The following is a 22254-nucleotide window of genomic DNA, read 5'->3' as shown; positions in this document are numbered from 1 at the left end:
CCTTAGTCGGCAAAGTAATGTCTCTGCTTTTGAATATGCTATCTAGGTTGGTCACAACTTTTCTTCCAAGGAGTAAGCGTCTTTTAATTTCATGGCTGCAATCACCATCTGCAGTGATTTTGGAGCCCCCCAAAATAAAGTCTGACACTGTTTCCACTGTTTCTCCATCTATTTCCCATGGAGTGATGGGACCAGATGCCATGATCTTTGTTTTCTGAATGTTGAGCTTTAAGCCAACTTTTTCACTCTCCTCTTTCACTTTCATCAAGAGGCTTTTTAGCTCCTCTTCACTTTCTGCCATAAGGGTGGTGTCATCTGCATATCTGAGGTGATTCATATTTCTCCCGGCAATCTTGATTCCAGCTTGTGTTTCTTCCAGTCCAGCGTTTCTCATGATGTACTCTGCATATAAGTTAAATAAGCAGCGTGACAATATACAGCCTTGACGTACTCCTTTTCCTATTTGGAACCAGTCTGTTGTTCCATGTCCAGTTCTAACTGTCGCTTCCTGGCCTTCATACAGATTTCTCAAGAGGCAGCCAACAATTTTTAAATGGTTGAATCATCCTAGGGCCAAATCAGAAGCATTTGTGCATGAGCTGAAGGTTTGCAGCCTTTGATCTAGGCTAACTCCTGTATTTTTACAAGTACAAATCCTCAAGTCCTAAAAAACAGCATGGTATAGTTCACAGACTATGTACTTGGAACTAGTGAAGACCAGGGCTCAAATCTCTCATTAGCAGTTAATTTACCACACGATCATTTGAGTAGGGGTCTTAATTTTGGAACCCCAGTTTCCTCAACTATGAGAGGGGGTAATTATTCATCCTCTATAAACGTTCTAGAGAAAATGAACAAGATCACAGATAATGCATGAAAATCACCTGGTAGATAATAGACACTGTGGGTGTGCATGCTTGCGTGTCGAACTCTTTGTGACCTTATGGACTGTCGCCGACAAGGCTCTTCTGTCCACAGGGATTCTCCAGGCAAGAATACTGGAGTTGGTTGCCATGCCCTCCTCGAGGGGGTCTTCCCGACCCGGGGATGGAACCCGTATTTCCTGCATTGCAAGCAGATTCTTTAGCCACGGAGCCACCAGGGAAGCCCAGGCGCTCAGTGTCTCCTTTTCCCTTAAGGCCAACAAGTTAATGGTTACGAAGCAAGAGCCCATAACTTTTATCTCCTGAGTCCACTGGTTCTTTTCCCCACTGTACCCCAGCCTTCCTTCACCTGGACAGCTCTCGTTTTCGGAGATGTGAGGCACGATTTGCCTAGGAACTGAGCACAGCAGCAGCACTTTACAGATGCCTGCTTTCCGATTCTTTCCTTTCCTAAGCACAAGCCCCACCAACCTGTGTAGGTCTCATTTATTTTTTCTGGAACAAAAGTGACAACCAATGTAAAATGAGACAATAAATCTGTGTTCCATTGCTCTAAATCATAGTAGGCCAATCCGTGAAACCCGTCCATGAAAAGGCCTGTGAGCCCGAGATCAGCTTCTGATTGGACAGCCCGATGCCTAAGGAATATGTTTTAAAATTTAGATTTTATTATTATTCAAATACAGTTAGGCCAACAGATAAAGAGATGATTGCTTTGAAAAGAGAGTTTGTAAAGAAATAAAAAAATAGAAGCTTAAAAAATGTTCATCTTTATCCAAAAAATAATCTACAAGAAGATTCAGATTACCTACTAATTAGCAGGGAGGTGAATCAAGTTGAAAGAATATGGAACATTATCAACATATTCACTAATAAACAGTGAGTATTTTCTAATGTTTCTATGTCTTATAGTTTCCTAGCTTCTCCCAGTTTTATGCTATAGTTATAGTTTGTTTTATGTTATAATTATAATTTTTCTATAACATTTAACAGATTTCAAGGGACAATGAGTACTTAATAAATATGCAATAATGATTATTAATATTAATTAACGCTGTTGAAAATTTTTAGAAAAGAAAAGGTAGTTTGTTACTTTCAGTTCCCAAGAAGCACCAGGGTTGGCTGAGAAGCAGAGGAAAATTAGGCCAGAAGCTTTACTGTAGTTTCTGCAGAAAGGAACAAGCAAGGCAAAGAAAGTAGCTTTAGGGGTGGCTGGTTTGAAGAATTTCAGTGGGCTCGGAGGTGTAGAGGTTGTTTCTAGTGGTCTGGTACCTGGTCATGGTGATTAGGCCAGGGGGACAGTGAGGTCCTGAGAGCTCATAAAGGAGATGCTTGAGGAACTGGCTCTGGTTTGCATATGAAAGTTGTGCTTACAGGCAAGTCCTTTACTGTGTCTTGGCTACCCCTGTGAGGAGCAGTCCCTTTCTGGGTCACCAAGGTCCCAGATGTCCAAGTATTAGGAATACAGAAAATACAAAGGCATGATTAATACAGAGTAACTTCAAACTAGTGAGTATTGCCCCCTCCACACATCCCTGGAAAGACAGCAGAATGTCAAAGAGGAAGTTTCCATAATAGGCTCGCAGAATAAGAAAGAGGGAGGGTGACTAAAATCCTCTACTGGGAAAGGACCCTCGTGTAGGAACAGAAGAGATGGTCAAGGCGCCCAGGGACGAAAGGCAGCAAGACAGTAATGCACCCAGGAGCTCAAAGAAAGTTTCCACGCGCTGCTAAGAAAAAGAAAGTCTTGGGGGTGGGTGGAGCTCCATAAGCATGGTCCATGGCCTTAGTCTCTTAACATCTTGGCTACTTTTTCTAAGGTTCAGTGAAGCCCCACTTTCTCTGAGTGGAGAAAATTAAATTTGAATACAGAGACTGCAGTGGAATGAAGGTAATTCTGCTTGAGTGCATTGACCTTTATCAACCATTTCACCATAATTTCTGGAGCATGAATCCAATGTTAGGCATCCTCTGTGACTGTTCCTATAAAGAAGGATCCTTCTCTTCTGGCTCAGGTCCAAGCCATCATTCTCAGGCATCTTGAGACAGGGAAAGAAAAATAAAATCCATGGAGTTCTGAAATCTACTTAAAGAATAATTGTAGGAGACAATGAAAAAAGCAGTCAGGCAGCATAAATCTCCAGAGAATATGAATTTTCTTCCTATGACTGACTAAAAAAACAATTATATTTCTCAATATTCCTCTAACTGAGACTTGGATTCAGCACTTGATAACATACAAATTGCTGGTTTGAAGCTCTTTTTTCAATTGCACTAGATAGGAAAGAATGGCTAGGCACACATAGGCAGATCCAAGCTTATACAGAAAAACTTTTAAAAGAAGAATATCAAGGATTTTCAAGACTGGACAACTTTTTACTATTTAAGAAAAAATATTTTTATTTGCAAGAAATGGAAATACAAAAGCATAACAATTTAAATTCATTTTTTTTCCAAACTAAATACAAGTATTCTACAAAGCATTTGCTTTTTTTTTGTATTTATTTAGCTACGATAAAGAATAAAAAGCCATTAAAAAAAAACAGCGTGATAATGACAGATAATAGACTCACAATGTATTTAGACTTAAACATTACTGGTCTATATAACCTGTTACCAAAGAGAGAAAGCCCAGACTGTCAGCACAAAGATTAAAGCTCAAGGGTGATTATAGTCCAGAGTCTGTTCAGCATTGTTTAAAGATGGTCGCCCACAATTTGTCAAAGAGTGCTGGTGTTTTTCGTAGACTCAGAAAATATTCCGTCTGAAAGGGAGATTTGCTGAACAGTGTAGGCCATGGGTCCATGGTGTAAAAAGTTCATGTTCTCAGTCAGCTGGTGAGCAAGCGAGAGGAGCAGAGAAACAGCTAAAATTGCTGGTGTTGCTTTCCCAGGATGCAGAGGCTGCTAGCTGGAACTCACAGAGGATGGGATGAACTGAACAGGAGATGAACATCTACAGTATGAGGCAAAAAGCCCTCAACTTTGCACAGCGGGGCCAGCCCAGGGAGTAGGAGGCACTGCATTCTCTGCCCAGAGGAACTTCAAGGCTTACAGTGTGCTCCCCCAGAAAGAGATCTGCTCAACCTAATCCGCAAATTGCTGCACCTCCCATATCACTTAGCTGTTTATCATCTCATAATAATTAGTTGCCCTTGTTTTCTCTTTCTATAACATTAAAAGACTTATTTAGTATATGTGTGCATGCTAAGTCACTACAGTCGTGTCCGACTCTGTGATCCTATGGACTGTAGCCCACCATGCTCTTCTGCCCACTGGATTCTCCAGGCAAGAACACTAGAGTGGATTGCCATGCACGCCCCCCACCCCTCCAGGGGATCTTCCTGACCCAGGAATCGAACCTATGTCTCTGGCAGCTCCTACATTGCTGGTGGATGTTTTTACTGCTGAGTCACCAGGGAATACCTTACTTAGCACCCAGCATTTAGTAAGTGTTTAAGAATTATCATTTTCCTTCCTTCTAGAAACCCAGACATAGCATTCCTGAATTTTCTGTTACCCAAAATGACAACATGAAATATGTCCTGTAGTAGGTGGTACTGACCCTTTGGCCTCGGAGACATGGAGCCTGAATCCTCAAAGGCATTGGATTCTTCTGTGCCAAGAAAATGTTCTGCTGTGAGGATTTATAATACCTTGAATCCCAGCTGGCCATTTTTTGATGTGACCGCACCTTGGAAAAATGGGATTTTCCTAATGGATGTTACTGTTTCTTTTCTCCTGATGTATAGATGTGATCAAGGCTCACTTTTAAGAAACCATTCTTTGAGGCTTTGGAAGTTTCATCGTCCAAACCCACTTCAATTTAGTACTACAAGGGTGTATACAAAATCTCCCAATGACAAGGTGGCCCTCAGTCATCCTGGATTCAAATATAAGGCACATGTAATGCACAAATGAGTGTCCAAGACAAGGGAGGAAGGTATTCTTGTGTGTGCACCCATGCAAGGGGTGGGGGCAGGGAGGGAAAGAGAGACAGCTGCCACTTGGGCTGTTCGAATAGTTATTGATTAATGAAACTTCCTCAGGCCCCTTATTCTCCAATACTCACTAGGGCCTCTTGCAACACTCTTTCTTGGGAATGAATGACAACTCAGTGAATGAACGGATGGATGAGTGAGTGAAAGAAGAATCTGAACTCCGTCTCTGGCTGCTTCATAGGCCTCCACGCTCTCCCAGAGGGTCTCAACCGATCACATGTCTCCTAACTGTCTCCGCTAAAAAGCATTCAAAGAAAATGACCTTGACCAGAGCACTACCTGCTAATGGCCTGTCTGCACTGCAAGCAGGAGAGCTAGTGTCTGGAATAAAGACTGGACTCCACGGAACTGAATTACTGACAAGAGCACTTGGCAGAGAAGGGGGAGGCTACAGCCTCCATCTCCCATTTCCCCACATTAGCAAGGCCGCACAGAGGCTCCATCTCCCCGATGGGAAGTGGGAGGTCTCTGAGCATACACCCTCCACACAAACGACATGTGTGTTCAGAGGAGCTGGCCCTGAAGGGCCTCTGATCCTTGTCTTTTGCTCAGTGTGAGAATACAGAGGAAGGAGACACAAAGTGCAAAAAAAAAAAAATTTAATAAAACACTTGTGTCAAAAATTCTGGACACTGACTCACTGCCAGAACAAAGGTGAACCAGTTCAACACTCTTGCTCCAAGGACACATGACAAATCACAGCCCTCTCTTGGTATTCAGGCATGAGGAAGGAAAAAAACCCACAGTATTTATAGTTGGTTTGTAAATAAGTTGCACTAAAAGTTGTTTTCACACTCTACAAATTAGGTCTCTAAATCAAAATCATTTATACTAATAAAAAGGTTATCTAATTTTGCCTGTACTGGTGTCAAAACTCATCCCCACCTCCTGCCCAAAAGGAGCAACCTAGTTCAGCTGTCAGATTTTTATGTAACACTCTCTTTATGTGAGCTAGGCTCCAGAGTCCTAACACTTCACAGAAATCCTTTCTTAAACTTGGCACTGAGGCCTTTCATTTACAGTAGCCATTTCTAAGTGCAAAGTCCAGAGCTGTGAATAGAACCACGCTGGGGAGTCTGGGTTACTCAGGTCTCACCCAGTAAAAAAAAGTACGTGTTTTCTGAACTTTTTACAAGACATCTCCTCCACTAGGCTAATCAAAGAAAGGGAGGAGGAAAATCTGCTGACATGATGGAAAATATATTAATATATTTATCATGAACATTGATTCTTTATGATTGACGGTTGTGCTAACAGTCTCAAATTTTCCAAAACTGAGGTTCCAAAGCCGAAAGCCTGCCACTCACTATTTAACATCTTCAGGGCTAACCAAGTATTACTGACTCATCTATGGTACGGGATAGTTCTAGGGGGAAAACAAATCCACTGACGTTGTGAGCTTAACCCTGGAAGAGAAAAGGTGCACATTAACTATTTAGACCCGATCTGGTGTTATCCAGCTCTTCTGCACCCTCTGAACTCCATTACATTCTCCTAAAGGGGTAACTGTTTAGTTCCTCTTCTTTGCCTAAGCAAGGAGTGGGGAGCGGAGGTCTTTCTCAAAATAGCAGCAACTGGTCCTTGGGTCCCCTTACAATGGCCATTTGAGCCCTCAGGCTGATGTCCTCAGTCTCTAGACACAGATTCAGTTCTGGAAGAATGGCTGCCCAGAGATCAAACCCTGCCATTTGGAGGACTGGAAAGAGTGAGGTCAAGTGAGGAAATAAAATCCTCAAGGCACTAAGGATGGGCCCTAGGAGTTGGTTGTCCTTTGCCTTCTTCTTCTTTACTCAGAAGAAAAGGTTTTCCACTCGGGCTAATCCAGGAGCCTTAAAAACCCGATCTGGTTCCAGTGTGTCAGGTGGGTAAGCTGACCCATTCTCATCGACACAGGAAAAGCTTCACTTTCTAATCATCCAAATACTAGAGTTAATACTACCTTCTCACCTTCTTAGCCACCCTTGACCCCACCCCATGGGCTGCCTGTGCCTGATAATTACATGACATATTAAAGAGAGGGATGGGTCAGTAAAGGCTCTTGGTTGGCAGACACCAGCCAGACCCAGGAAGGTTGAGAGCAGAAGAGAAGGAGAGAGAGAAGGAGAGAGGAAAGGAGAGAGGAAAGGAGAGAGAAACAGAAGGGAACAGGGCAGGTACTAGCAACCCTCCTCCCACACAGCCCAGCCTGTCTGGTCTCACCCTTTGCTGGCCAATGGATGGGGCAGTGAGAGGTGACCACTGTGATCCTGATCCAGCTTTACACAGCGCCAAGAAGGGAACTTGGCCATCTCCCTGTGGGAACTTTCTCCATCACAGTAGGGAGCGAGAAGAATCACTGACGGTGAGCCCTGAAGGTACCAGATCTGCTTATGAGTTTGTTGTTCAGTCTTTAAGTCATATCTGAAGCTTTGCAACTCCATGGGACTGCAGCACGCCAAACATCCCTGTCCTTCACTATCTCCCAGAGTTTGCTCAGACTCACGTCCAGTGAGTCCGCTGCTTATGAGGTCTCATGGCAAATACTAATGACGCCAAATTCTGTGGCTGATATGGAACAGAGGGCCCAGAAGTGGCTTAATCTCTCCTAAGTACAGGTTCCAATGACAAAAGAGATGAGAAAACCAGAGACAAGAGAGTTCAAACTAAAAGTGCTTCAGCTACTTCTAAAAATAAAAAACCAAAATGTGAGCAAATTTCTTACACAAAATCTTTTACAAGCTAGGGAAAAACATTTAAGGGGAGCCTTCTACATTATACAATAAAAAGTCTATTTCTATTTCTTATTTGTATGAAAAATGAAAGCTTTTTTTTTTTTTTAAACTACAAAAGTTACTCTTAATCATTAAAAAAAAAAAAAAAAAAAAAGAAGTAGGTTGGGGGATTAGGTTGTGTCTCTTTGGGTGAGCTGCAAAGTGGCCAAACCTGACTAGAAAAGGTAAGACACAGATACAGAAATGTCACCTGCTCTGACCCCAGGAGCAGGCCTCAGGCCCAGCCTCTGTATGGAGGCAGAAGAGGAAGGGAAGGCAGACGAGTCGGGGCAGGTGGGGAAAACTGAGCTAGCATGGCTGTCTGAAACGCCTGGGTCAGGGCTTCCCTGGCATGGGCACAGGGCAGAAAAAGCACCTGTCCACAGAGCCTCAGACCTGAGCCCTGCTCCCTCTTCCCCTCTGAGTTCATGCTCCAGGAGGACACATGCTTAGGGAGGTTCCCCAACTATAATTAGAAGCCTCCAGCCAAAAAAAAAAGAAGAAGAAAACACAAAACAAAACACGGCCTGGAAGAATGGGGAATCCCAGAGTCCAGGCTGCCCTCTTCGCTCCACAGGCCAACAGAGGACCTTGTGAGCCTGGAGGGGAGGCGTCCCGATGTCTTCAGTGGTCGCCCGGGGAAGCCTCTGCAAGCTAATAAATACTATTTACAAATGGGGAGGAGAAGCCAGGGAGGCAGAACTAGGGGCGTGTGGGGACACAGACTGTGGAGAAATCCTACAAGCAACATGACGGGGCAGGTTTGCCTGGAGTAGAGAAGCCTGATTCCTTCAGGCATTGCACTTGCGGCCTGAGAGTACGAAGGGGGCGCCTTGCTCCGGCGAAGGGACCCTGGGCCGGGGCCCAGGGCAGAGCGGCAAGGGGCGCCCGCGGGGCACCGCAGAGCCAGGCTGAGGAAGGCAGGACGTCAGTCAGTGCTTCGCCAGATTCCAACGAGCATCCTGGTAAATTTTTGTGGGGTCTCGAGTGAACAACAGTCAGCTCTTCTTCAAGGAGGCGGTCACACCCACCCCGGTGAGAATCGGGCCGTATCTTTTTGGCACTGTCGGTAGAAACAAGCCTGCTTGTCCCACCCCGACCGAAGATAATTGCCTATGGCAGTAAGCGAGGGACGGGGGCGGGCTCCTCTGCAGGGAGGGACGTGGGACCGGGGGAGGCGCTCTCTCACCGCAGGCGGAAATTCCAGGCCGGCCGTCCTCCCATCCAGAGCCAGGACCGCTGGTCCAGGTCTTCGTCCAGATTGGGTGGGCACAAAGGAAAAGCTTATGACAAAAGGTGGTTTGGAGAGGTAAAGGCAAAGTGAAGAGACAGAGGGAGGTGGCGATAGCCTCTTTAAAAGGTGGCGTTCACTCTTCTGTCGAGTTCTACAACTTTTAGTGTCTCATTCCCCTCCAGGTTGGTGCTGACCCTGCGAAGGCATCAGAAGGGGAAAGAAGTCTCACCATCATGCTTGGCAGGAGGGCGCAATGACCCCGTGACTGGACTCAGCGGGCTGGCCCACGCACGCCTCTTGTCTTCTCCCCTCCCAGCAGCACTGCTGTGTTCCAAAGCCTCTTGCTACCTGCCTGTCCACCGTCCACATTCCTCCTTTATCCTCATGCCAAAGGAGACATCCCAACCCAGAGGATAAACATGGTGGCTTGACACTGATTCCTTGTATGTTGCTTACAATTACTGTATTTATTGAGGAGAAATACCCCATGCTAAACCCTGGGAAGGAGAAAATAAAAAGATAAAGGCTGATTCTTAGTCTAGAATAAACATTTTAAAAAAATTTAGATAAAGATGAAACCTTTATAAAGATTAAAAGATTCTAGATGAAGGTTAAAAAAAAACCCAAACTATCATGAAATAACAATAAATATATCACAGAAAATAAATGCATTATTACATTGTGTAACAGCCTAGAACATCTCCTAGGCATCCAGAGGAAGGTGATGAGGGCTCTGGTATCAGGGAGACATCCCAGAACAAGAGGGATTTCAATGGGGCCTTGAATAGCGGAGACGAGGAGAGAAGACTTTTGTCATGAGCCAAGTTGTTGAATGGCTAAGTCTTCTCTGGCTCCCACAATTCTCTCTAGGAAATAATAGTAATATCTAACCTTGTAAAGTATTTCAGAGGATTTATATGTCACACTTACCTAGTTCTTAATAAGTGCTATAAATGTTAAATATGCATGTAGAATATAAATATATAAAAGTATATATAATTACAAACTTTCCCCTGCAGCATTAGGTGAAGAAAGCTAAAAAATTTGAAACAAAAACTTTCCTACTTGTATTGGAATAGCATTATCTCTAGGAGGCACGAGTTCTGCTAGACCACCAAGCGCACCACATATAACCAGGACTGTATGCAGATATTCCTTCCCGTGCCATTTAGTGTACCCAGGTACCTCCCCTGCAGGATAACAATCCCCAGCAGTTATACAAGTCTTTATGTTTATACAAGGACTCTTCCTTATCACTATCCAAAGGAAACGACTCATGGAGAATTGGAGACAAATATATGTTATTCTCAATAATGGAAACACAAGAACAGTGCCTCTCAAAGTGTCCTTCAGTATTCATATATAACTATCTAAGTATTGCTTCCCTGGTGGCTCAGACGGTAAAGCGTCTGCCTGCAATGCGGGAGACCCAGGTTCGATTTCTGGGTCGGGAAGATCCTCTGGAGAAGGAAATGGCACCCCACTCCAGCACTCTTGCCTGGAAAATCCCACGGACGGAGAAGCCTGATAGGCTACAGTCCATGGGGTCGCAAACAGTCAGACACGACGCATGTTTGCAAGTGTGCTAAGTCACTTCAGTCGTGTCCAACTCTTTGTGATTCCATGGACTGTGGCCCGCTAGGCTCCTCTGTCCATGGGATTCTCCAGGCAAGAATACTGGAGTGGGTTGCCATGCCCCACTCCAGGGGACCTTCTTGACCTAGGGATCGAATCTGGGTCTCTTATGTCTCCTTCCCTGTCAGGCAAGTTCTTTACCACTAGTGCCACCTGGAAAGCCCTGCTGCTGCTGCTGCTAACTCACTTCAGTCATGTCCGACTCTGTGCGACCCCATAGACAGCAGCCCATCAGGTTCCCCTGTCCCTGGGATTCTCCAGGCAAGAACACTGGAGTGGGTTGCCATTTCCTTCTCCAATGCATGAAAGTGAAGAGTGAAAGTGGAGTCGCTCAGTTGTGTCCGAAGCCCTAATGCATGTTTATTTACATGTAAATCATAAAACTACATATTGACATATAACGTGACATATATGTATCTCTAGGTGGAAGGAAGCTTGGAAATATGCCTTGAGGCAGCATTTGCATAGCAAGTACACTGCTGTTACTGGACTGTATGTTTATTTGTGAGACTCTGAGGAGAGGAAGAAGACAGGGAGGAAGGGAGTCAAGCCCTTTCCCCAGTTCTTGGGGCCGCCACTGCCAGTTCCCCAGTGGCATAGCAGATACGGGGCCAGCTTTCACCATGTCTCTTCCCCAGTCTCTGTGAGGGCCAGCTGTTGACAGACAACGGACTCTCCAGAGCCCAGGTGCTGGAAATAGGTCCTGAAAAAGCTGAGGGTTGGACCAGGCCAATGAGAAAGTCTACTCTGCACACTGCAGTTTGCTGACTCATAACCCATCACTGGTGCCCTTAGAGGAGGTGAACCCGTGTCTGACTTACATGTGCTGCTGCAGCTCCAAAAGCACTGATTTCTCCAGGCTGGTCTCATTTGAGATAATGAAATGAGGAAGATCCACGTCTGGCCTGGACTCCAGCCCTTTTGCCCTAAGCAGAGCAGAGCCTCGGTCCCAGCGTCCCAGCTCCCCAGCTGAGGCAGAACTGGGCGGCTCCTCCAAGGGAGAATGTTCCTCATAGATCAGCAGGTTCCTGGATCTCACTGAGAACAAAGCAAAGTAACAGGTGTTACATCACACCTCCCCCTAGATGCTCAGGGCGGGGAGAAGATGATAATTCACGGGTCCTTGTTGCCCAGGACTTGGTGCCAACTGGAGTTGGCTTTCTATAAAGGCTTTAGGATTTCAGAGTTTGGTGTGCTGAAAAATGATACCAATTATAAAGTGCTAGAAGAACAATAGGAGAACAAATACCAGGAAGGAAACGGCCACCCCCACTGCTTTGAAAATAAAACTCCCCTCCAGGCCACCACCACCCCCTCACAACCATCTGGAGGAGTCAAATTTCTGGAGGTGTCCAGACTCAGCTAAAGTAAGCATTCTCAATGAGTAGGTCTTGCACAGGGAGAAGGTACAAAGGCAGAAAACTGTGTTTTCATTTAAAAACTAGAGAGGAGACACAAGGCCAAAGCCATAAATCAAACAATGGAGACACACACTCTTGTTTTATAGAACAGTTGCATAGCTAGATGGCTTGGGAGCAACTTTCTACAACATAGAAACTTTGCTCTCATCAACTTCCATTTAAATTTAGAAATATATCCCCTTGGAGGAAAAAAAAAAAAAAAGAGAGAGAATTCCCCAGGAGACCACTGAAATTATTTGCTGAAATGCTGGACCTTCTGTCATATACCTGGCAGAGACACGCCTACCTCAGATGTTTCAGAACCACAAAATTACGCCTACCCTCAAAATCCAGTACCCCTAATTTCACACTTGTTCTTACTAGTGTATATATCTATTTCATGATCCCTACATACCATCCCTTTATTTACCACATACTTAAAAGAGATCATTGATCCAGATGAGACTATCACATCTAACACCCGTGTCTCCAAAATTATCTAAATCTTGGGCATTATACTTTGTAACACAGGCTGATTGTCTCACGGGCTAATGCTTACTGTGGTAACATGATTTCCACTGAAAGTGGAATTCCTTTAAAATGTGATGGAAAACTTATGGCTCCCCCATCCCTTCCCTGCAAATGCCCATCCCACCCCACGTCAGAACTCAAAAAGCAGACGTCAGAATCTGCCAGGAATACAGTCTAGAGCAGAGGTCTGAAAGCCATGCTCTGTGGAGCTCTAGAGAATTCCCAGTGGTGACTCAGCCCAGTGTGTGAGGGGCAGAAGGGGAGACCCAACAAGTGGCCTGGGCACCAGACTTCCCATGGCCCTCTTCCTCCCTTCCGTGGAGAAGTTACACTTTTACCACCTTTTAAACATTAGGCTTTCATACCTAAGCAGAAGCCAAGAACACTTCCTGCAAAATCCTGGAGGTCAGAGTGATGACAGCTAACTACACACTCAGTAATTTGGGGGCAGACGTTTGTGTTGATGCTCTTCAACCAATGTTTCTCATGGGAGAGAGGGAACAGTGACATTGAATTGTCTCCTCCCAGGGAATATATATATATATATATATATATATATATATATATATATATGCGTCTTTATAGAGAAATGATTTGAGACCACTGCTCTGTACCCAAGGAGGCTTACCGTAGAGCTATTTCAAACCAAGTGATTTAATACAGTTCTCCCATCAAAAAAAAAAAAAAAAATTTAGACTTTCACATAAGACTTCTTTCAGAAAGTTAAGCTTTGATAAATGAAAGAGAAAAGAAACAACACCCCTCCCCAGCTGCTGAGCGCTGTCTTACCTACGGAGGACGTGTAGGGTTCCTGCAGGGAATGCTGGCTGGGCAGGGCCATCTTGGTGGCAGAAGGATAGGGCCCATAGCCCTGAAAGAAGCTGCCGAACGCTACGGCAAAGCACAGCACCACGACCTGCAGGGGGAGGAGAGAACGTGGGAACCATCAGTTCCAAGATGCACAGAGCAAGCCTGCAGACCTGCGACTCCTGGGAGGTCTGGAAAGACGACTCTCTCCTGTCAGGCCAGCAGACCGCACCCAGGTCAATCGCTGTCACATCATAGGAGAGAAGCAGCCTCGGAGCGAGCTGTGGTTCCTCCAGCCCCCAGCACTTGGATGTGGCAAGGGGAGAGGCTGGAGCCTGGGGAGTAGGCCAAGTTGGTGATGGTGCTGTTCATTTGGGAAACTCACCATGAGGCATGTGCCAGTCTGCGTGCCGGCCAGCTTGCAGGTGCGAGAAACCTTGCCCATCACCAAAGTCTGAAGCTTCTGCAGCTGCTGCAGGAGAGTTCTGCAAACACAACAAATCAAAACCATGAAGGGCATCTCAGAGACGAGAGAGAACGCTTGTCAGTGATCTCCACCCCAGGCTCCAGGGAGGCTCCTGTGGCTTTGTGTCTGAATTAGAACACAGTGCCAAGAAAAAGATTCCTCTGATGAAGACACAGATACCACTGTCTTCCAGCACCGGACTCACAGAACTTACGGGGCTCAGAATCCACCCCCATGAGCAGCCTGTCCATTCTATGCTGTTCTAAGAGTCACCTCAATGCTCCCAAATCACCCCTGATCATCCTGGGATCTGTTTGTCAGCCACTGAGAAAAAAAGAAGCAAGAATTGGTTAGGGATGTTGACATGGAAGAACTCATTTACCCAAGAGAAGAGAAATACCAAAGAAGATGCAAGAAAGGAGAAAAGCGTGGAGAAAGAGATGCCCAGCAGAGAACAACTGAAGGGGTGGCCAGCAGCATCACTGAGCAGCAGGTGCTCAGATAGCAGATCTAAAAAGAAGGGGAGAGACAGAGAGGAAAACAGGAAGGGCAGGGAGGCCAACAGCCATGGGCCTCTCAAGACTGTGGTCCTTGAAGGCTCGCAGCACCTCCACAGGCAGAAATGAAGCCCAAATACGAAGGAGCAAAGAAGCCGGCTCAGCTGGACACAGGTTCAGAGCCAGGACTGCAGAAGCCATGCTCTGATGCAGGTTCTGATGTTTCTCCAGGGAAAGACAGAGAACGGGAGCCAAAAAAAAAAAAAAAAAAAAAGTTGTTCTGCCCCAAAGGGGACAACTGCACACAGCCTTAAAAGGGGAAGGGTTCAGGATGAGAATAGTATGTTCTGGTCTGTGTGACAGATCACAAAAGAAGCAGACGGTGACATTCTTTGCAAATTCTGAACAGCGCAGCCACAGAAGAGGATCTTCCAGCCCAGGCTCCCAAACTGGAGCCTTGGGGATGGATTCTGTGTGAGCAGCGTAAAGATGATTGTTGAGTCTCAAGAGTTTCAGAAAATTCATGCTGTGAGGAGGACATGAGAAAGCCAGACAAGTTCACTGGAAAACATCAGCAAATCACTCATTGGCAGAAGAACTCCGGGCATTTGCAGATAACCCGCCGCCCACTGCAGCACTTTCTGCAGATAAGCAAAATATTCCCAAGTCTACAGCTTCCCTCAACCTCCCCACCCGTGACCAGTACCAATTAAATGAGTTCTCCCAGGTTTAAGCCAGGTAGGGACAGGTGGCTGTAAGAATGAAATTGCTCTAGCAGTTAACTGGGTAAGAGTAGGGCCAGAACTGGAGCCCACAGCACAGGCAGCACAGGCCTTCTGAACTGAACAACCCCTGTGTGGCTCCATCTATACCCTGTTTTTACCTTGTACACTGGTCTTGTGTGTGTGTGTGTGTGTGAAAGTGAAGTTGCTCAGTCATGTCCGACTCTTTGTGACCCCATGGACTGTAGCCTACCAGGCTCCTCTGTCCATGGGATTTTCCAGGCAATAGTCCTGGAGTGGATTGCCATTTCCTTCTCCAGGGGATCTTCCTGACCCAGGGATGGAACCCAGGTCTCCCGCATTGTAGACAGACGCTTTACCGTCTGAGCCACTAGGGAAGTCCTAACAACCCCTGTGTGGCCTCCATCTACACCCTATTTTTACCTTGTACAGTGGTCTTGTATGTGTGTGTGTGTTTAGGTGCTCAATAGTGTCCAACTCTTTGTGACCTCATAGACTATAGGTCAACAGGCTCCTCTGTCTATGGGATTCTCCAGGCAAGAATACTGGAGTGGGCTGCCACTCCCTTCTCCAGGGGATCTTCCCAACTCAGGGATCGAACCCAGATCTCCTACATTGCAGGCAGATTTTTTACTGTGTGAGCCGCCAGGGAAGCCCCAACGGTGGTCTTAATGTAAGCAAAACAAAATCATTCATCCCATTATTTAATATCATTCAATTCTATTAATATGGAGGTCTTTTCAGTACTTAGTTGTATGTTTTTTTGCTTTATAGTAATCCAGAAGTATAATCAAAAGTAGTATAGACTGGTTTACATTTATATATATTCAAGCAATATGCAATATGTTTTTTAAAAGAATTCTGTGTGTTACTCAAGGCTGAGTAATACTAATGGTGTGATGACTTTAAATTCTCCTTTGGGGAATTGTGTCATTTGTGACAACATGGGTGAACCTGGAGGTCATTATGCTAAGTGAAATAAGCTGGATAAAGAAAGATAAATACCATATGGAGTCACTTACACATGGAATCTTTAAAAAAAAAAAAAGAGTTGAACTCATAGAAATAGTAGAAAGTGGTTGTCAGGAGCTGGGGGAATGGGAGACAGGAAGTTTGGTAAAAGGGTACAAACTTTCAGCTATAAAATAAATAAGGTCTGAGGATCTAGTGCAAAATATGGTGACTACAGGTGATAACCCCTGGAGGAGCACATAGCAACCCACGTCAGTAATCTTGCCAAGATAATGCCATTGACAGAGAAGCCTGGCAGGCTACTGTCTATGCAGTCGCAAAGACAGACATGACCAACTGTGTGCGTGCATGCGCACGCACACACACACACACACACACACACAGAGGATAACACTGTATCATATAATTGAAAATTGCTGGGAGTAAAACTTAAATGTGCTCACCAAAAAATAAAAATAAAACAAGGTAAGTAGGTGAGGAGATAGATGTGGTCATTACTCAATGTGAGGAATCCTTTTACAATGTATATGGATATCAGATCATTATGCTGTACACTTTAAATATCTCACAAATTTACTTGTTAATTATACATCAATAAGATAGAAAAAATAATCAGAAGTTTGCAGCTAAAGGATCTTATGATGCAGCAAGTTCTTTTCCTCACGCTTTCTCTCTTCTCCCAAGAACTCCCAAGAGCACCGCCTTCCTGCATGGCTGCCTTTTCAAAGCTTAGAGCTGAGTGACCTCTGACACACGCTCCTCCTGGATGAACGTTCCTTCCGGCAGAGCTGACATCTGGCAGGCAGTGGCACGCATTTTATTGACGACCGTCTGTCATGCCAGCCCCAAAGCCCTCTCTGAGTTCTCCCTGCTATATTTCTGGAAATCCTGGGGGCAGAGGCAAAGGCGAGCCCTCAGATAAGAGCCACATTTGACTGCATGGCACAAACCTTTTCTCTCGTATTCTGGCCTCCTCTCATGTACCAGTTAACAGGCTCTTTGTCAGCAGCTACACTACAGAAAGGGGCCTCGCTGTTTCCCTGGTGGCCTGCTGAAGGCCATGTCTATACCACTAGCTGCCACTCCTGATGGGCACCCCCGCTTCCACGGGGCACCCTGCTGCCTGCACTGCAGCACCAAGGTGCTGAAGCTCAGCTGTGCTCTGTGCGTGGGGTGGGGTGGGGGGTCATCCCTCCATCCAGACTTCCATTAGACAGCAGATTTCCAGATGTCATCAAAGCCATTCACTTTTGCTCTGACATTTTAAAGTGTGTATTTTTTTTTAATTTAATGTCCTGTTATTCTATTTTATTTAGGGGGTGGCTGCACCAGGAGGCAGACATGGGGGATCTTAATTCACCCACCAGGGATCGATCCTGTGCCCCCTGCATTAGAAGCATGGAGTCTCAACTACTGGACAGCCAGGAAAGTCCCTCTTAAGGTGTTTTTTAAAGTGAAACTGCCATTTCCATTTTTACCAACAGTTCCTACAACCTTCTCGCCTGTTCCCTGCCTCTTGTCCAGTCTTGAAAGCATGAATCACTGAGGAAACCAGTTCCACGCAATACTTGGAATCACTCCTCCCTTCCAATTTCTGATTGAGATCATGAGGTCTGGGACCCTTTCCCTAGGATGAAGAGTCTCCCAGGAGGCTCAAGAGTTCATCCTGAAGGCAGACCTCTAACAGGCTGATGCACCTAAGCCCCGATGGTATAGTGCCTGAAGCTCAAATTGGGTCCCCAGCCACAGGTGTAAACTGCTGCCAGTTTGGAAGAAGGAGGTCTGACTGGGTGAGCACGGAGGCGTGTATCTTTAGAGGTGTACGATGCTTTACTTGGCATCCATCAGCACATCCTTTCCAAACTCAAAGATAAATATGTGCTGAATCCACTGTAAATGAAAATTGTTGTTTAACGGCCCCTGATTTCTAACAGTTTATAATGCAACTCTTTAAGAGAAGCAAACATGTAGTCTAAAATAGATTTTTCAGTTTGAAATTTCTGCGGAAAGCAATAGTAATTTACAATGTGCTGTTTGCTGCTGCTTCTCCCGCTCAGATTAGTGAAGGTAAACTGGTGGGAAGGCTGACGCTCTGAAGGCCCCATCCATCAGCAACAGAGGGATTCTACCCAAGGAAAGCAGGTTAGCTCATCCATCCCCAAAACCAAAACAGATTTCCATGATGAGATAAAGTTTGGGAAATTCATAAACATTCACACAATAGAAACATTCATTTTTTGTCATAACCAAAGAAAATTATCAATGATTGAGTGTCCACCGTCTGAGTTCTAGAACTTCATATGAGGCACTACATAAATGTCTCAAAGACATGTAACTGGTAACTAGAAGACCAAAGATGTAAACGCAAATCCATCTGACTCCATAGCTCATGTACTTTCCAATTCAGTACAGCATGGGACCCCAACCTATAACCTAATAAAATTAATGATCAAAAGACTTCTCAGTTAAGTAGATTCTTCTTAAATCAGTGACATTAATATCATATTGAGGAAATTCTCTGGTGGTCGCGTGGTTAGGACCCAACGCTTTCACTGTTGAGGCCTGAGTTTGATCCCTGGTCAAAGAACTAAGATCCTGCAAGCTGTATGGCATGGCCCCCTGAAAAAATATTATATTGACAACAGCACAGTCAAGAGCTATGTCCACTGTTAAACAAGAAAAGATTACTTTCAGCAGTGACTAAACTACAGACAGAAGGGCCCCAACGACTCTGATGGCAATGAGATACGTACCAACAAAGTTTCCGTGATGTTGATACAAATAAAAGCAACAAGGTAAAACATACATTTCTTGGCAGATCTCTGGAAATGACAAGATAAAATGCAAGAGATGGATAAAAGAGTAATGGGTGTTCCTTAGCCTAAGTCAAGCGTCAGGAAGTCAAACCTGAGCTTTGTTTAGGAAAATAGAAATTATAAGCCCTGTCCCTACAATGGATACCAAGAGAGCTGATGAGATGGCTTCAGAATTACTAAGTCAGTAATATTCACCAGAATAGGGCGATGAACTCTCAGGATAAGAAACCTGAATTTAGATCTCAGTACCACGGCTGTGTGCTTTTAATCATATTACTTAAGCCCTGACTTCAGGCAGCAGTTCAGTGTTCAGCAATGTCCTCTGAACTGCTGCCCAAACTCAGGACTTGAATAATATGGTCAAAGTTAATTCCCTTGACCACCTAACAGAATAATGAGAGAATCCCTGTCTGGGGTACTCTGGCTTTGCTGGAACAAATACACCTTTGCAGAGTGCTTGCTGTTTTCTTTCCACTGACGACTCTGTATGGGGAAGCCTAGGACCTCGGGGCTGCTATGCTGGTCTGAGATGACGTGGTACTTTCCCTGGTGGCACTGGGACAGATGCCAGGCCCTGCAGCACGGGGAGCTTGGATGACAGCTGTTATTCTGCTTGCATAAAGGGCTGGCTGGAGAAAACGCAGGCACCAGATGAAATGGAAGAATTATTTTAAGACAAAAGCTATAGAAAGTCAATCATAGTACAGACTCTCCAGCCGTGCATTCAGAGCTCGGTATAAACTTCTCCTTTATTACTGTACTTTAAATCATCAGTGATCATGGCTAATTATGGCTTAATGAATTCTCGGGCTTCCGGGAGCAAGCTCTTAATTTAGAGAGACGTTTATCTGGGCCAAGAAATTTTTCACAAGTTGTTAAATCGGAGTGTCCAAAGCTCGATTGAGAATGTGGATTTTTGTCCCGTGGTGAGATGTAAAAATAAACTTTACGGCTGTGCTCGCATAGCTCCAAGGAAAAGAGCAGTTGAAGGCAGCTGCCAGCCTCGCCCAAAATAAAGCATCACCCTGTATCTTGGGAGACAGATCAAAGGAAATTGGGCAAAACATTCGAAAGTAGCCGACAGTGTGAGACACAGTCTCATAAAAACTGGGAAATGCATCAACAGCCTCATGTGTTTTCTTGTAGTTGGTTTCATTTTGTTTTCTTCTGTTTCTGTTATTTAAGAGAAACAGTGGGGGTGAGGAGAGGAGGGAGCAGGAGAGAACAAGAGGGATGCAGCGGCTGTACCCTGTGCTCTGAACATTCTAGTCTCTAATTTCCCACTGGAGTCAGAAACTAGGACCCAGGGAAAAGGATAAACTGCTGGTTCCCAATTACTTGCTGTGCCAAGGAGCTGCCAAGCAGGTCCTCTCTGTAAACACACTTTCCATCAAATCCTGTGACATGCCTTTCTCAGAAGTGAAACCAGCTGTGCTAGGATGTGTGTGTGCACATTTGTGTGTGTGAGTGAACCACTCTGGGCACATCGGCCATCCCACGGGGATGAAGAAACTTTTTTTACACCCTTATGGAATGACTTAGAGCAGTGAGTTCGAAATTCCAAACCATGAACCATTCGTGGGCTGTGGAAACAACTGGGGTATGACTGGTGTATTTTCTAAGGCTGCTGCTGCTGCTAAGTCACGTCAATCGTGTCCAACTCTGTGCAACCCCATAGATGGCAGCCCACTAGGCTCCCCCGTCCCTGAGATTCTCCAGGCAAGAACACTGGAGTGGGTTGCCATTTCCTTCTCCAATGCAGGAAAGTGAAAAGTGAAAGTGAAGTCGCTCAGTCGTTTGTCCTACTCTTAGTGACCCTATGGACTGCAGCCTACCAGGCTCCTCCGTCCATGGGATTTTCCAGGCAAGAGTACTGGAGTGGGGTGCCATTGCCTGCTCCGTGAAACAGAATCGAATAAAACACACACTATCTGAAGGCATCACACATAGTAAATAAGCAATTATCTGTGAAACATTCCTATTAGTTATGTATGTGATGTATGTGTGGTGTATCTGGTTGTTACACAACATGTAAAATGATATGATCAAAAAGTCTAAGTGTTATTTAACTATAGTGCTTATGCAAAAAAAAAATATTATGAGTGACTATTATGTGGCTTCATGATGGAAGAGGTAGGCATCCATGTTTTTCTGAAGCAAAATCCCACCAAAAGCCCTCCCCATCCACCCCAATCTTCCAGAATTAGTGTCAAAGATCTGAGGGATAGGAGGGAGGTGTTACAAAGCTGAAACATGTATCTCAAAGTCCTTAGGTGGAGAGAGACGCGCTGGTAGGATATATTGGTAATAACAACGCAAAATACTGCATAACAATAGTTAAGGAGACTCATGTATGTGTTAGTTGCTCAGTAGTGTCCAACGCTTTGTGACCCCATGGACCGCCAGGCTTCTCTGTCCATGGGATTCGCCAGGCAAGAACACTGTAGTGGGTTGCTATTTCCTTCTCCAAGGAGGCTCATGAACTACCACAAAGACTTTTAAATACTAAAGTGCAAACTCTTACACAAAAGATAATCACATTCTGCTAAAATCCTACACTTTGAATAAATATTCATTCATTTATGACCTTTTACTTAAGTTTTGCAGGCTGTTTATGGGGTTCTGGTCTAAGTTTTTAAAAATACAAACTGTCTCCTTTTTCTCACTGTGCAGCTGCCACATTCCAAGGAGCTTTATTTTTCAGGGACCAGGGGGCACTTTTGAAATATTCTATCACCGACTTGCCCAAGAACACAAAAAAGAGAGTTTTAGAACATTTTCTGGGGCTGAGGAATGTCTAACTTCACCATGAAATCATACTAAAATGCCTTTCTAAACTCTCTGGGAAACTCAGCCTTATATCAACAATCCTTTGAAGTTTGTAATGTTTTCACCTGAAAAAAAAAAGTTTATACTCTTCACACAGCCAGAAGTTAGAGATAATGGAGAAATGAAAAGTGATTTAAACCAAGATATAGGTCTACAGAGGGTCATTCCTGGACTCGGGTCATTCGTCAGCACTCTAACAGCCTCTCTGGGCACAGCAGGAGAGGGGGACCAGCTGGTTACGGTCAGTGGAAGAGAAGGCATCACACAGGGAAAACCATAATAGCTCGGAGGGAGCCAGCAGACAAAACTGGTGCAAAGGGACATGACTGTGTGGCTCAACAAGCAAATCAGGAGAGGCAGAGCATGACCACAGCCCAGGGGGCTTGGCTGGAAAGACCTCGCTCAGAAATCGCATGCAGATTGCAAAGAACAAGAGCAGAGCCAGAGAGGAGGACTAGAGTGGCGAGGAAGGTCGAAGAGGAAAACCAAGGAATCCTCGTTTCTGAAAACAACACAAATATAGGTCAGGACAAGCACATCCTTCACTTCTGTGAGGTCCAGGGAAAGGGAGCCAGTGAGGCCCACATACCATGTCATATATCCTAGTCCTAGCCGGCAAACACTGCCTACAGGTACCCCCAAGGCCTGCTCCCTCGAGTTCCCTCCAGGCCAGGTTAAGAGCTCCAGACA

The 22254-nt window shown here is 45.1% G+C and overlaps 1 protein-coding gene across 1 annotated transcript in view; it reads right to left on the bottom strand.

Moving 5' to 3' along the window:
- CREB3L2 (cAMP responsive element binding protein 3 like 2) overlaps positions 3258-22254 on the bottom strand; it is a 129683-nt gene continuing 110686 nt past the window's right edge. Inside the window, exons 9-12 of the mRNA XM_005679511.3 lie at positions 13627-13726; positions 13224-13350; positions 11325-11541; positions 3258-9063 (exon numbers count right to left, since the gene is read on the bottom strand). Coding sequence (XP_005679568.2) covers positions 8988-9063; positions 11325-11541; positions 13224-13350; positions 13627-13726 — 520 coding nt within the window. The 3' untranslated portion in view covers positions 3258-8987. The remainder of the gene's footprint in view (positions 9064-11324; positions 11542-13223; positions 13351-13626; positions 13727-22254) is intronic.

This window comes from Capra hircus, chromosome 4 (genome assembly GCF_001704415.2).
Source record: "Capra hircus breed San Clemente chromosome 4, ASM170441v1, whole genome shotgun sequence".
Lineage (NCBI taxonomy): Eukaryota > Metazoa > Chordata > Mammalia > Artiodactyla > Bovidae > Capra > Capra hircus.
Note: the sequence above shows the minus strand (reverse complement) of the source record. Positions and strands in the feature narration are given on the sequence as shown.